This window comes from Petaurus breviceps, unplaced genomic scaffold (genome assembly GCF_028583685.1).
Source record: "Petaurus breviceps papuanus isolate PSGF00001 unplaced genomic scaffold, PetGlider_PUasm1.0 91133, whole genome shotgun sequence".
NCBI lineage: Eukaryota > Metazoa > Chordata > Mammalia > Diprotodontia > Petauridae > Petaurus > Petaurus breviceps.
The window spans coordinates 99,845,126-99,861,923 of NW_027187419.1; the positions used below are offsets into that span (position 1 = coordinate 99,845,126).

Sequence of the window (16,798 nt, forward strand, 5' to 3'; positions counted from 1 at the left end):
AATAATGATGATGAATGTAGGAAATATGTTTGTGTTTAAATAACATTTGTGTAGTATACAAATGTGATTTCTCGAGATTTCGATGGTGTGTGATGTAGTAGTTGGGGAGGTGGGGGGGGGTTGTTGCCAGAACAAGAGGGGGATGGTGTCTAACAAGGGAGTATATACCTGTATCCTTTAGTCTCAAAAATTACATAATGGAGCTAATGCCAACCTACCATTCATTCATTTTAGAGATTTGTAACTCCAGCAAAATTTAAAAAAAAAGTACTCACAAGAATGAGCAATTTGTAAAGTACTTTCAATTTTTTCTGAAATGTTCCTAACCAAAATATTTTCACTTATACAGAGTTACCAAAATCAGACATTCACTCCATCCCATTAAAAAAAAAGTATAAGCAAATTTTTAGATTTAAGCAAATTTTCAACTAGGATAAACTATTTCCAAATGAGATTTTTGTTTAGCACTTTCTATTCCACTTAAGGGTATAATATTGACATTATATTCTGCGATTCTATATATATATTTCTATTTCTGGAGAGGGAAAGGCAGGGCAATTGGGGTTAAGTGACTGGCCCAAGGTCACACGGCTAGTAAGTGTTCAGTGTCTGAGGCCGGACTTAAACTCAGGTCCTCCTGACTCCAGGGCCAGTGCTCTATTCACTGCGCCACCTAGCTGCCCCCAATATTTTTTATTTTATGAAATGGTATATAATATAGTTTTTAAGTACTTACAAAAATTTTAAAATACAAAACATATGAAAATATCACACAAAAATAAAATGTTTCTTAAAATATATTCTATACTTTCAACTTTTGATTTTTGTGATTGTCTAATTTGTCCACGTTACCAAAAGAAAAAAGCAATATGAAACATAAGAATGTGGATGTTTTAAACTTGTTAATATAAAATGCTTCCTATTTCAGCAAAAAAAAAAATTTAATAGGATATAATTTCCCATTTCTGAAAGTAGAGCTTTTTCTGTTTAGGGGAATAAAATAAATGCAGAGTCTTAGGATGGTTGGCAAATATTCAAGATACTGGAGCATTTTTCCAATGAAGTTAGTAAGTACATCATAAAATGAAAATTATGGAGAATAAACAATTTCTTGAAAAGTTTAATAGAAGAAACAAATAGAGCCTATGTATGACAACTTGTCCTAATGCTAATATGGTATTATGCAGAATCTTCAAGAGACATTAATATAATACTTTCACACATACAAAATAAATGAGATATTACTCAGGAGATGATACACAGACTTTGTAGAGATATGTCTTTATCAATAACTCCTCATCAGAATACAGAGGAGTTTCAGAGGAGGTTAAACAAGAGAAACTCTGCTATGGTCTATACTACCTTATCACTTTCCAGTAAGTATCTTTCTGCTTAAATGTAAAGTTAACTTTCACTGACAAGTACAAACATGCCTCCTAATTACAAAAGTCCAGTTGGTTTCCTGTCTCTCCATTCTCCAAACCTTTTCTACACAGTTGCCAAATTGGTATCTCTAAAACATAGGTCCAGTGGCTACAGAACCTCTTGTCCTTGACATTTCCCAATCACTACCCAGGCCCTACCTTCACAAGCATATTGGATATTACTTCCTTTCACTCAATCTTCTAGCTAAACTGGCCTTGCTTGCTGTACCCAGAAGATGACACTCTATGTCTTGTCATGCTGCCTTTTCACAGGCACCAATGTCTGAAATGCATTTTGTCCTGTCCCTGCAAGGAACACCTGAAGTGCCACTTCTTACCAGGAGGTTGTTCCTGATCCCCTGTCCTGAAAAATTATTTAATATTTATGTATGTGAGCACATCAAGGGTTTCCATAATAAGCAACTCGAGGGCAGGACATATTTCATTTTTCTCTTTCTATTACACATGGTAGGTGCTTAGTAAATGCTTGTTGAATTAGATTGTTAAGAAAAATAAGCAGGGCGGCCAGGTGGCGCAGTGAGTAAGAGCGCCGGCCCCAGCATCGGGAGACCTGGGATCAGTTCCGGCCTCAGATACTTGGAACCCACACAAAATAACTGGCTGTGTAACCTTGAGCAAGTTACTTATTGTAATTGCTTTAAAAAAAAAAAGAAAAGTAAGCAAACAAACTGAAATATATGAATAAAACAAGAGACTAAAAATTATTTTATATGATTCCATAATCTTCCACTAGTAAATATCATTAAAAGTCCAATTATCACTGAACAAGGACCACTCCAACTAAAGGGAATTAAACCACTGCAAAAAAAGAGAATGAAGCTAAGTATATAGAAAACCATCCCATACCAAGTCTAATGCTCCAAGGGGCAAGTTAGGAGACACAGTGAATAAAAGTGCTGGACTCTGAGTCAGAAAGACCAAAGTTCAAATCTTACCTTACTTACTAGCTGTGTGACCCTGTGAAATCATTTAACCTCTGTGGTAGTATTCATCTGAAAACGGGGATGATGATAATAGTACTTACCTGCAAGTACTGATTTAAGGAACAAAATGAGCTAACATATGTACAGTACTTTGCAAACTGAAGAACAGTTATAGACATTTTTATTAGTATTAATAAGAAACAGTTCTAGAATAGTGTTCTGAGAATAAAAAGTTGGATAATTAATGTTGCTACTACCTAATTGAAATGACAAATATGTACAGTGAGCTAACAGCCCACCGAGATTTGGATTCTGGACACAAAGAACACTGTCTGATTATCAATACAAAGTCACTCTATATGATTTAAGGACTAACTTACATTAAGGCACTATTTTGAGTTCATTACTAAAAAATTTTAGTCTAAAGAGATTCCTGAAGTCATAATGAAAAAAGTTAAAATATAAGAAAAGTTAGAACTGTTTTAAGGAAAATAAAATAGATCTTTAGTGATTTTAAAAATTATTAATCATCTAGATTTTCTTGAAGAAAAGGATATAAAAAATAATTAAGAAAAAACAGCTTTGGTGGTTTGTTTTTTTTTTTTAATTAAGGACAAAATTTTCCCTTAAGTAACAATCAAGTACCAATTTATTTGATGATGATAAGACTTCAATTTTAAGTTATTAGTTAATCTCATTTATTTAGTCTTTAAGGCAAGATCGTTATGAGGAAGTACCTAACAATTTATTACCATGGAGATCAGACAATAGGTACAATTAACAAGTATTTGTAAAATGTTTACTATAAGCCTTAGACATTGTGCTAGAGATTGAAGATACAAATATTTACATTTTAGTAATGGTGACAAGGACATTTATAAGTACATATAGAATAAATACAAAATAGTTTCAGAAAAAAGATACTAGCAGTTGAGAGACTAGGAAAAGCTTCATGTAAGTGGTAGTGATTGAATGGCATTTTGAAGGAAGAAAGAGATTCTACCAGGGAGAGGGGAGCTGGGCATACATTCCATGTAAACAATTAGTGCACAGGCACAGACACCGGAGTTATGTTTGGCTCAATCACAGAGTGTGGGAGTACAAGTATAAGTATGGAAAATAAAAAGTGAAGGGTTTGAAAACTAAAAAGAAGAGTTGATACCTTATTCCAGAAGCAATGAGAAGCCAGTGTAATCCGAATTGGGGAATGATATGGTCAGATTTGTGCTTATAGAAAAGCACTTTTGTAGCAGTGGGGAAAATAGAATAAAGGTATAAAAATATCAGAGGCAGGAAGACCTAGTAGAAAGCCATTGCAATAACCTACAGAAGAGGTAATGAGGGCCTGAAATAAGGGGGTAGTTATGTGAACAGAAATAAGGAGTCGAGGCAAGAAATATTATGGAGGTAGAAATCACAAGATTTGACAACTGCTTAATTATGTGTGGTGAAGGAGACAAGGAGTCATGGTTAAAGCCAATGTAACAAGCCTGGAAGAATGGAAGAAGGACAGCAGGTGAGGAGTGGAAAATAAGGAGTTCTGTTTTGAGCATCCTGAATTTGGGATATTGGGACATTTGGCTTGAAATGTCTAATAGGGAACTGATAATGAAGGACTGAAACTGAAGGAAGTGACTGGAGCTAGAATATAGAAAAGTCATGATCACAGAGATGGTAATTAAACAAATGAGAGTTGATAAGATTACCAAAAGAGAAAGAAACACTCAGGACAGAGTCTTGGAGAACACCTACAATTCAGGGGTATAATGTGGATGATGAGGCACAAAGAGATACAGAAAGTCTATTTAAATAGAAGGAGAACAGGAGAGAGTGGTACCACAACAGTCTAGGTAAAAGAGAATATTGAGGAGGGGGTTGAAAAGGATAAGAACTAAAAAAAAGAACATTAGATTTAGCATTTAAGGAATCCCTGGTAACTAGAGAGAGCAGACTCAGCCCAGTGATGTGGTTGAAAACAAGTTGCACTGGGTTAGGAAGTGAAATGAGAGGAAAAGAGAAAGAAGTCAGAAAGGTGAGAAGAAAGAGAAGAGTAAAAAGGGAAAAGAAGATGGAGAAGTGAGAGAGGAGAAAGAATGAAATATGATAATGACAGAAAGAGAGGGGATCAGGGCCCATGCAGGAGGGTTGGCCTCAGCAAGAATAAGGGCTACCACACTGTGAGAAATGAAAGGAAAGTAGGAGGGAATAGGGATGATAAGGAGTTCTGATATGAAGAGGAAAAGAAGGAGCTCCTGTCAAATAGCCTTAATTTCTCAGTAAGGTATGAGGCAAGGTCCTCAGCTAACACAGAAGGGGGAAGGGAAGATATGGAAGGCTTGAGGAAAGAAGATATAATCTGGAAACACGTGTGAGGAATGAGACAGGGAGTCAACTATAAGAGTAATAAAAGGAATATGTCAATTTAATGAAGGCTCAGGTGAAGTTGGACAACATAAAATACTGCTCCAGATCAGCATGTTGTGACTTCTAGTTTAATTTAGTAGTGGAGCAGAGGAGACATAAAGTGGGAATAATCAGAGCAGAGGTTTGGCAAGGAATGAATGGTGACAGAAAAAGGAAGAAAGGGATGCAATTGTAGAGGACAATGTAGAGTTTAATTGGGTAACTCCAGGGACAAGACTGGAAAGGAAGGGAAGTGAAATCTGAGCATGGCCTGACAAAGTACCCTTTCTTGACAATGTGTGTAAAAGGTCTTATATACTGAAGTAAGAAAAAGCAGCTTCAGAGCAACACAAGAATAAAACTATTACTAGTTCCATGAACAAAATCTTAAAGAGTACATTTTACAACAAGTTCACAAAGTTATTAACAAAAAATATTTATTTGGTCCTCAAAGAGTATTGTGTAACTCACCCTGACTGCTTTCACTTTGGTTTTCTGCTTTCCTCTTTCTTCCTCTGGATGGCTCTGACTGTTTCTTCTCTGGAGTCTACCAAAAAATCAGTTAACAGAATGATAAGTTATTATTTTTATGATGTAGTTATATCTTGAGTAGTATATAATGTTTTAGTACAAAAATGTTTCTATTCAGTAGCACTACTGTTACATTTTTTAATCCTAGTTTAACATTATTCACTATTCTAAGATTAATTCTCCATTATAAAAACTAAGGTACAAATTCTGGATACAGAAAAATGTATTTAGATTGCCTAAAATAGAGAATTCTTCCTTAGGTAGACTAAATGATGTAAGAATAAAAAAGTCTTCAGAGGTGCCTAAAACAAGACTCATTCTTTTTGTCCCCAAACTTTTTATTCTCTCCCTCCCTTTCAATACTTAAAATATGGGACAAAATCTTTGGTTCATTTGGAATAATTTGGGGACAAGATACAGCTCCTACAGGAAGAATACCCTCTAGGCAACAGTGCTAAACAGAAGAGAAAGGAGAAAGTGACAATAAAAATAAACCACTAAATTTACTTTCTGAAGGTTGAAAGCTGGAGAGTAATAAAATGACTATCACATTTTCAGTGGGAAAGGACTGAGGTACCAATAGAGTGAACAGATTAACTAAAAGTCAAAAGAAACTAGAAAAAGAGATACGTGTGGAAATGATCTCTAGCAGGTACTCTAGATTGATCTTCTGTTTTGTAGCAATTAATTTTTCCATTCCCTCCTGGATCACTGCCCTGTCATGACAAAGGGGTTTGCATAGTATAATGAAATTATGTGCCATGCCATGTAAGGTTACCCAAGACAGACAAGTCATAGTGGAGAGTTCTGACAAAAAGTGATCCACTAGAGAAGGAAATGGAAAACCACTCCAACATCCTCACCAAGAAATCCCCATGGACAGTATTAAAATGATAAAAGATATGACATGGGAAGATGAGCCCCTCAGGTCAGAAAGGGTCCAGTGAAGAGTGGAGGATAACTACAAGTAGCTCCAGAAAGAAGCTAAGCTGTGGATGTGTCTGGTGATGAAAGGAAAGTTCAATGCTGTAAAGATCAATATTGCATAGTGTAATGTTAAAGGAATTTGAAGATCTTCCCTGTCCCTTAATAGACCCATGTGACCTGCTTTGAGCTCTGGCCCAGCCCACAGTTTGAGTTACATGGAGTCCATACTGGGAGGAGTTTGCTGAACTGGTAGAAAAGGAAGGGTGGAGCACAAAGAGTGAGGCAGAGCTGGGACAGAGTGAGACAGAGCAGCTAGCATGAGTGAAGGAGGGAGGAATTTTGTCTAGGGGAGTTTGTTTGTGGGGAGGCATAACAAAGGCTTGGGGATGTCAGTGCTCCCTGGATTGGTGATGTATATAAACTTCTTTGTTACCATGGTGGAAATGGCTTTCTGGTATCTGAATAAATATCTTGGTTTCATCTTTGAGGAAAAGAGTTTGTTATTTTTTGTCATTCAACCCTGAAAATGCGTCTGCATATTCATAGCAGCTGCTATGAATATGCTGCTATGGGTATCACATTGGCAACATACATAGGAACCTGGAATGTAAGATCTAGGAACCAAGGTGGTCAAATAGGAGATGGAAAGATTAAACAGTGACACCTGGGTGTCAGTGAACTTAAATAAACTGGAAAGACTGAGTTTAATTTAGATGATCATTACATATAGTACAACAGCAAGAAACCCTTAGAAGAAATGATGCAGCCCTCAGACAACAAAAGGATGAAAAAAACTGGCACTAGGGTATAATCTCAAAAATGAAGTACCAGGATATAATCTCAAAAATCTCTACAAAATGAAGCAAGGCAGGGACTAACAGAAGTTTGTCAAGATCACCTGCTGTAATAGCAAGCACCCTAGCATACCCAGGATGGCTGTTAGCACCAGTTCTTTGATCTGCTTTTCTAGAGGAAAGCAATGGAGAAAGGGTTAACAATCTTACTTTAATCAAACACATATCATTTAACTAGTTTAGGGGGGAAAGTCAGCACCCCGAAATTCAGAGAATACAAACAGAAGTTACAAGAAGACAAGAAATAGAGAGAAAATAACACATTTCAACAAACCAACAGATAGGGCTTCCTAACTGTCTGACTGATAGAGCCACAAGTGTGAGAGACACTGTGGCAGTCACAAGATGTCGGAGGGGGTGCACGTGACCTCTGAGGGGCAGGAGCTTGGAGATGTGGAGGCCGATTCTGCCGGGCCGAAAGGGCTGCCATGGCATTGAGCGCAGAGCCGTGGGAGCCAACTTTGCCAGGTTGGGAAAGGCCGACATGGCATTGAATGTGCCTTATCAACACGGACTCCTCTTAACACATACTCCTTTGCCCTGCACTCGGGAGAGTGCACGATTGGCTCCCACATGGCATGTGACAGTAAGAAGAATGATAAGGATATTAGGGAAAAAGCAAGGGGAGGCTCTCCCTCTCTCTCTTACTCCCTCTCTCCCCCTCTCTCTCTCTTTCTCTCTCCTCCTCTCTTCCTCCCTCTCTCTCTCTCTCTCTCTGTCCCACGGTTCCATTCTGCTGTGTTCTGATGGCCACACTGTTAAGAAGTAACTGAACAAAGAGCAGCCTTGCTTGGCAACCTCCGTGTCCTTGGGTGTTCTGTGGGGGTGAGTTCTTCTTGGAGACAAGAAGCTGGAGACGTCCGAAGACTGGGTATAAGGTAAGACAAGGCCGGAGCTGGGAAGGAGAGCCCAGCATCTGACCATTACATTCATACCTAGTTAGTCACCAGGGAGAAAATCACCAGCATCTGGATTTTCAAAGCCAGGGGGCTCAATGGCTGCCAATCTCATATGGCCAAATCATACAACTCTTCCCAAAGTGAGCCCCAAAGCAAAACCTCACATCAGGGTAGCCTTCTCCTGGGTCAGAGAATGTCACAATGCTCCTAACTGGCTGCCTAATTACAAAGTAACAAAAGCTGTGCCTTCCTGAAAAACAAGCCTCCCCTAAGCAAGCATCTCCTGTGGCCTCTGCTCTACCTTTCAGCAAATTCCTCCCACTACAGGTCCCATGTGACCACAGAGTATATTTTCAAATCAAGGAAGATCCTCATATTCCCTTAGGCTTATTAAGGGGCAGAGAAGATCTTCAAATTCCCTTACCATTACACTTGCTGGCCATAGCAAACACTTTTTCAATAACCTAGTAGGCTATTCTACACACGGACTTCACTAGATGGTCAATACTGGAAATCATATTGATTATATACTTTGCAGCCAAAGTCTATACAGTCCATAAGCTGACTGGCTGAGATCTCATTGCAAAATTCAGATTAAAACTGAAGAAAGTTGGGAAAACCACCACACTGTATAGGCATGATTATAACATCCCTTATGAATACGAAATATATCAGATCTGGTAGAGTACTTAAAGAACTATGGATAGAGGTTAAAATATTGTAGAGTCAGAAACAAAAAATATTCCAAAGAAAGCAAAATGGTTGCTAAGGAAGCTTTACAAATAGCTGCAGAAAGAAGTAAAGTGAAAAGTAAAGAAGAAAGAGAAAGATATGTCCAACTGAATGCATACTTCCAGAGAAGAGCAAGGAGAGATAAGAAGGTGATGGTTTTTTTTTTTATGAATAAAGTAAAGAAATAGAAGAAAACAACAGAATAGGAAAAACAAGAGATTTTTTCAAGAAAATTAGAGATATCAAGGAATGCACTTCATGCAAAAATGGGCATGATAAAAGACAAAAATGGTAGGGGCTTTAACAAAAGCCAATAAGAAGAAGTGGCAAGAATACACAGAACTATACAAGAAATATCTTAACATCACCAATAATGGTGTGGTTACTGATCTAGAATCAGACATCCTGAAGAATTAAGTTAAGTGGGCCTTAGGAAGCATTACTAACAATATGGCTAGTGGAGGTGACAGAATTCCACTATTTAAAGTCTTAAAAGATGATACTGTGGGGTGGCTAGGTGGCGCAGTGAATAGAGCCAGCCCTCGAGTCAGGAGGACCTGAGTTAAAATCTGGCCTCAGATACTTAACACAAAAACTAGCCATGTGACCTTGGGCACTTAACCCCAATTGCCCTCCCCCCCCAAAAGATGATACCGTTAAAATGCTGTACTCAATATCCTAGAAAATTTGGAAAAAATCAATTTATATCTCAATCCTAAAGAAGGGCAATGCCAAGGAACGTTCAAATGACCTAACAATTGCTTTCTTTTCACATGCCTTGAGCAAGAATATGCTTCAGCTTCTGCAAGCTAAGGCCTCAGTAACGTGTGAACCAAGAATAACGGGAAGAGCAAGCTAGTTTTGGGGTAGCAGAGGAACGAGAGACCAAATTGCCGACTTCTGCCAATTCTACACTAAAACCTTTGACTAAGTGGATCAAGTCCTCAAAGAGATGAGAGTACCAGATCATCTTACTTGTCTCCTGAGGAAGCTGTATGTGGGTTAAGAAGCAACAATTAGAAACAAACACGGAAGAGCTAGCTGGTTTAAGATTGGGAAAGGAGTACAAGACTGTAATGTTGTCACATCATTAACTTAACTTATCTGCAGAGTGCATAAAACAAAATGCCAGTATGAATGAATCAAAAGCTGGAATTAAGGTTGCCAGGAGAAACATCAACAATCTTGGATATGCAGATGATACCACTCTGAGGGCAGAAAGTGAAGAATTAAGAAGTCTCTTGATAAGGGTGAAAGAAGAGAGTGTAAAAGTTGGCTTGAAACTTAACACTTTAACAAAAAACTAAGAAACTGGTGCCATTACTTCCTGGCAAAGAGGTAGAAAAAACAGAAGCAGTGTCAGATTTTATATTCTTAGGCTCAAAGATCACTGCAGATGGTGACTGCTGCCATGCAATTAAAAGATGCTTGCTCCTTGGAAGGAAAGCTACAGTGAATTTAGACAGCATACTAAAAAGGAGATACATCACCTTACCAACAAAGGTCTGTAGAGTTGAAGCTATAGTTTATTGAGTAGTGATGCGAGGCTTTGAGAGTTGGACTATAAAGAAAACTGAGTGTTGGGGGCGGCTAGGTGGCACAGTGAATAGAGCACTGGCCCTGGAATCAAGAGGACCTGAGTTCAAATGCAGACTCAGACACTTAACACTTACTAGCCATGTATCCTTGCGCCCGTCACATAACCCTAACTGCCCTGCCCTCCCCCACTCCAAAAGGCAAAAAAAAAAACAAAAACAACACCACGTAGCAGAATTGGTACTTTTAAACTGTGGTGCTGGAGACTTCTGAGAGTCCCTTGGACAATAATGAGATCAAATTTATCGATACATGAAATAAGTTAATTCAGACTACTTAATGGAAGGATAAATACTGAAGCCTAAGCTTAAATACTTTAGTCACAGGATGGGAAGACAAGACTCACTGCAAAAGACCCTGATGTTGGGAAAGACTGAAGGCAAAAGGGGACAGCAAAGGATGAGATGAATAGGTAGTGTCATGGAAGCAATGAATATGAGGTTGAATAGACTTTAAGAGACAGTGGAGTAAATAAGGGCCTGGCATGCTACAGTCTACATGAAGAATATAACACAATTGAACAAATAATAATTTTTCCATAGGCATACATTTATATACAGAGCGTCAGACATAAAGATACACATAAATATGGATGTTTTTTCTAAGTACCTATGAATGTATATAAATGGTTGTAAATCTGAATATTCAAATAAATGTTTCCCAAAACTGTTATTTCTTTCTTTCAGAATTCTGATCACATACATGTTTTTATCTTGAATTGCTCGCTTCAACTCTGTGGGTCTGTTTATACATTTGTAAAAGGAAAGAGTTGAACAAGATGATCCCTATGATGCTATCAAGTGATATTTTATAATTCTAACTAAAGTCTAAAATCTCCATAGTTGCTTAGTTTTCATTATAATCTTCCTAACTTTTAAAAGCATTATTACTCCCAAAAGTGATACCTTCAAAAGGTAATTGAAATCAAAAGTACTAAAAGAAAATAAACAATAAGCATTCCCAACCTAATTCCATTTATGAAACTTCACAAAAAAATTTTTTTTTTGTTTTTAAGCAATCAGGGTTAAGTAACTTGCTCAAGGTTATACGGCCAGTTATTTCTGGGTGTGGTGTTGAGTGTCTGAGCCTGGGGTTCGATCTCCAGGTCATCCCAACACTGGAGCCGGTGTTCTTACTTGCTGAGCCACCTGCCCACCCCTAAGCAACTGGGGTTAAGTAACTTGCTCAAGGTTACTCGGCCAGGTGTTTCTGGGTGGGTGCCAAGTTTCTGAGCCCAGGATTCCATCTCCCGGTCATCCTGGCCCTGGAGCAGGTGCTCTTACTCACTGTGCTACCTGGCTGCCCCCACAAAATTCTTGAGTAGGAGTTCTTAACCTTTGTTGGGATTAAGATTTCAAGAAGCCCATGAATTTGGATGGGAAAAACCTAAATCTTTATTTTCACTACTTTCTAGTTTCTATTATAATCCTATATATTTTCTTTTATGCACTTAAAATATTATTTTGAGAAATGGGGGTCATAGTCTTTACCAAAGGGGTCTATGACACTGAGATTCACTTAAAAACTTAATTCTATTGCTAATAGGGGCCTTTGTAAAAGAATAAAGTTGGTCTGTTACTAAAAAAAAAAAAAGTAACTTTGTAATTATTTTTCAGATAGCAATAAATGTTATTTTAAGTGACAGGTTAAAAAAAGTTAAAAATACTCTAATATCTATGCTTTAAGTTTGTACCTGACTAGCAACTTCCATTGACCTATTATAATTATAATAGGGCAGAAGCATAGGTGTTTCTGTTTAAAATAACAAATGTCATGAAATAAGCCTGTTGTTAAAAGTTGCTTACAAAATGAATTTTTATCACATTAAGACCTACATTTTGATTTAAAAGATACTTCATTAATTCATTTGGCAATGTTTTCTTAATAATTCAATTTTAAATTAATCTTTAATGTCCCCGTTTTCTCTGCCAATTGAGTAACAATTGCTAAATAGTTTTTTAAAAAAGATTAAGTAGGGAAATTCAACATCAAAAGCAGACCTGTACAACCTGCAACTGGCCAAAGGATTTCAGGCAGCCCTCGAAAAACATAGAGGCAAAAACATCCTCCACATTTTTCTAGGACCACCCAAAATCCTTTGGCATGGCTGTGGGCTGTGAGCCAACACAGGTTGGTACAGGCCTGATCTAAAGGAATCTGAAAATGAATGCTTTTCAAACACTTCCCCCAAATTTAGGGGAAAAATATTTGCATCTTTTTTTCTTTTAAAAAAGAGCTCAGAATCTTAAAGATAGAAACCTTAGCAAATTGGGAATATTTTTATTTATCAGGAAGAATATGGCTATAGCATGCTGTCCTTTTTAAGAAGTCACAAAATAAAAAAATACCCCAAAGGAAAATAAAATATGACACTAGAAACTGGCACTGTGCTTAGAATGCTGGACTTAACAGTTAGGAAGATATGAGTTCAAATCCTGTTTTAGACACGTCCTAGCTAGCTGTGTGATAGGCAATTCACTTAACCTCTCTCTGCCTCAGTTTCTCATCTATAAAATGAAGATAACAGCATCTACTTTCTGGGATTGTTATAAGGGTCAAACGAGATAACATTTGCAAAGCATTCTGGCAAATTATAAAGTGGTATATAAATGCTACTACCATTATTGTTGCTATTATCTGATATACTGTTCACAATCTCTCACTATAGTTCCATAGCAATAAGGTTTTTTAATCAACCCCAAACTGCCCTTCTAACTTTAGACATAATGCAATTATACTTTATAACAATTTGCAGTTTCCCTTACATTTGAACTTACTGGTCTTTTACCTAAGATAACTATGAAAAACTATACAGTTATGATAAGGACCAGAAGATAGCACCAAGTTAAGTACTAAGATGTCCAATCCATTCTTAGCAAAGAAAATTTATTACCCAGACTACTAAGCTTGGAAGTTAATTTACCACAAAGCCAATAATCAATAAATTAATTGTGCCTAGGCTGAGTTTTGTTAGCAACATGCTTGTTCACTAAATTAGGGGCTTTTGGTAGAACAAAATGGCTTTTTCAGATCAAAGTGCTGATCTCTAATCAGACACACCCAAAGTTTGGCTGAAATACTTAGAAGTTTTAGATAATAGTGAGCAGTATGGGGTATATAACACCTGTCTACCTCTATCCCCAGTTTAAGGTGGGCAGTAACTTGAAGTGAATTTATTTTTTAAAATGTTTAAGGCTTAAAATACTTTAAGGTCAGTACTGCCCTCAATCAGGGCCCAGACCTAACTACTTTTTTAATATCCCTTCAAGTAATGAGTTTTATAAACATAACCTCCAAGATGCCTTACTAAATTCATCAATCAGTACCATGTATTTAAAAAACTCAATGAACTTATAAAGTCAGTTTGTCATGTATTATACAAAATAGTATACTTTTTCATAACACAAACCATCTCATAATTTATCAACAACTACCTTGGCAATCTATCAGCCAGTAATTCTTAAAATAACATCACAGTTTCAGAAAGTTCATTTTTGGATGAACTATGGAAAGTTCAAAAAAAAAAAACTATGTACTATGGAAAGTTCCAAAAGCCAATTTATAAACTAACAATACCTGGCTAACTATAACCAGTCAACTCTTGTACTATGCAAAGTACAAAAATTCATTTAACTATTTAAAATTTTTTCACTTCACACCCTTTTTAATCTGCTTTAAATTAAAAAGATGATAGTCAAATATCATCTATTCAAATCCTTCCCAATTTATTAAGTCATTTTCAATACTTATCATCCATCTTCCTGTGAATGAGAAAAATATAAGACTAAGGAAATGAATGGTTCTACAGAACTGTGTAATGTAATCCTAATTCTAAAGCTAACCACTTTGGAATGAACAGGAAATCACACTTGAATCACACTGTTATGGTTTCCAACAGAAATATTTTATTAGTATACTTCCTGGTCAGACCATTGCAAAAAGTTTCCATAGTCTTAAATTTTCAATTATCTTCAATGGCAAATCCTTAATAATATTCTCAGGCAATATTTTTTTATATTTGTACTTTCCAAAAAGTTTTTTCTTCAACTAGCTCATCAACATTATAAGTGACATTTATATATCACTTAAAGTTTTGCAAAGCACTTAACATAGTTTAACCTCACTTAAACCTCATAACAATCCTGTGAGGAGGATACTACAGGTGGTATTTTATGCATTTTACATTTGAGAAAAAAAAAGTTAGATGATGGTGGGAGTAAAGAAAAACTGAAACAAACTAAAACTCATCTTCCTTCAAAGGGGCTGGGGAAGAGAATTTCTAATCTCTCAAAGGGGTTGAGGAAGAAGGATAAAAGAGACTGAATTGAGAGTGATAGAAGATAATTTTTGTACCAGTACATTGGGTTAATTGTGTAGTACAATACAACATTCAACTGCCTGTCTTATATAAAGTCCTGCCCATGGTAGTAGAGGATAGACAAAATTCAAATAAAATATAGTTCTAACTTTCAAGGGGCTTAACATTCTAGTAGTGGGTAGATAACAACACATAGGAAAAGTTGGGGAAAGCTACCAAGTAAAGGCTGAAGATGGAAATCCTAATCAATGATTCCCAAAGTGTGCAATACTGACCCCTGAGGGGTGCTGGAACAATTGAGAGGGGTGTTAGTAGGGAGTGCAAATGGGAGGCATAGAATAAAAATAAGGGGGTTGTGGAAGCATAAGAAGATAAGAAAATTTTGAAAAACTGTTCGTATATATTTCATCTACTATGTAACAGAGTTAAAGTTGTAGTTATCCCGCGGCTCCGGCTTCCACCCTCCCCAATCCATGTAAAAAGGGGACTCTAAACAAACTTTGGAGCTGCAGAACCCACAAAATGACACAGAGAAGCTAACCTCCCGCTGAGAACAGCCCGGCAGGCCGGCTGGCCGATCCACAGCGCTCTGGGAGGCGAGCCCAGCCCCACGCCGAGGCTTTAGCCCCAGGGTGGGCCTAACCAGATCAGCAGCAGCTGTGGCCCTCTCCAGATTTATCAATACATAGATGCGAAGGACAAGGTGAGAGGCCAGTGCAGTCTGGACTTTGGGACCCAGTAAGTGGGAGTGCGTGGCTTTTACCCCTGGGGCGAGAAACCACTGAGACGCTGGCAGGCTGGGGGGGAGGGAAGTTGGAAGCACCCACTTTTGAAAAGAGACAGGATCAAAGTAGAGAATAGAACAAGTGGGAAGTGGGATAGGAGGGAGGGAAATATAGTCAGACTTTTACAATACATCTACTATGTTATTGTTTTGCATTAGCCACACATGTACAACCTATACTGAACTGCTTGTCTCCCCAGTGGGGGTGGGTGGCAGGGGGGGGGGAAGGGAATGAATCTGGAATTGAAAGTTTTAAAATCAAATATTCAAATATATGTGTGTATATATATGTGTGTGTGTGTGTGTGTATATATATATATATATATACTATTATTAATACCATCTTACATGCTATTAAGGAAAAAAAAAGATATACAGGCACTGAGGCATATAGAGATCCACTGGAAAAGTTGAAACGGGTATGGGAGAAAATATGGGAGAGAGCAGATTTGTGGTGGGGATATCCTGTGGGACTGCTGTTTTGGGGGGATAGGTGGGAGAAAAACGGGGAGAAAATTTGTAACTCAAAATCTGGCAGAAACAAATGATGTAAATCAGAAGTTAATAAAGCATTAAAAAAGAAAAAAGAAAAAAATTTTTAAAATTTCATTCTGAAAAAAAAGTTGTAGTTATTACATTATTTTCTAAACAAACACACAAAATGCAAGTCAAAAGTAATCAGCAGTCAAGTCTGCAGATAAGTCTTAAGAAGCAAGTGTGGAATTCTTCTTTATAACATGACTAATGTAAAAATATGTTTAATATTACTGTATGTGTAGAGCCTATATCAGATTGCATGCTGTTTTGGGGAGGGAGGAGGGAAGGAAGGGGGAAAATTTTTTAACTCAAAAGTTTGTGGAACTGAATTCTGTAAACTAAAAATAAATAAATTTAAAGAAGCAAATGTGGGGCAGGTGAGCATTATGCATCATCAGGAAGTCCAGAATGCATTGGCAGGAATATGTGCATGTAATGACTTGTTTACGATACAATACTATACAGTTACATGATGCACCATCAAAATTTCGATGCAAGAAAAAACTTACAAATTTACAATAAATTATTAAATTTAAGATCTGTCATTAAAAAAATTGTATCTTTTTTGAAATGATGCAAATTTCAAAAATGGGCTAAAGAAAGCAAATTTTCAAAGGAGCATTAAGTAATATTTTATTTTGAAAAGGTGGCAGTAGGTCAAATAAATTTGGGAACCTCTGGTCCATAAACACCAAAAAACTAATGCCTCAACTACAACAGAACACTGGTCCTCACTCCTCCTGTCCTTTTTCCTCCCTATCACTACTATTATTACTCTTTTGATTTTAACTTCATTCTCACAACTCTAAGCCATCTACAATATTTTAATCAATTGTTGTCTTTTTTATT

The 16,798-nt window shown here is 37.1% G+C and overlaps 1 protein-coding gene across 2 annotated transcripts in view; it reads right to left on the minus strand.

The window, feature by feature from the left end:
• TLK1 (tousled like kinase 1) overlaps nucleotides 1–16,798 on the minus strand; it is a 181,876-nt gene that overhangs the window by 67,293 nt on the left and 97,785 nt on the right. For both annotated transcript variants that reach the window (XM_069079680.1, XM_069079679.1), the window contains exon 4: nucleotides 5,243–5,318. In XM_069079680.1, the coding sequence (XP_068935781.1) occupies nucleotides 5,243–5,318 (76 nt within the window). The remainder of the gene's footprint in view (nucleotides 1–5,242; nucleotides 5,319–16,798) is intronic.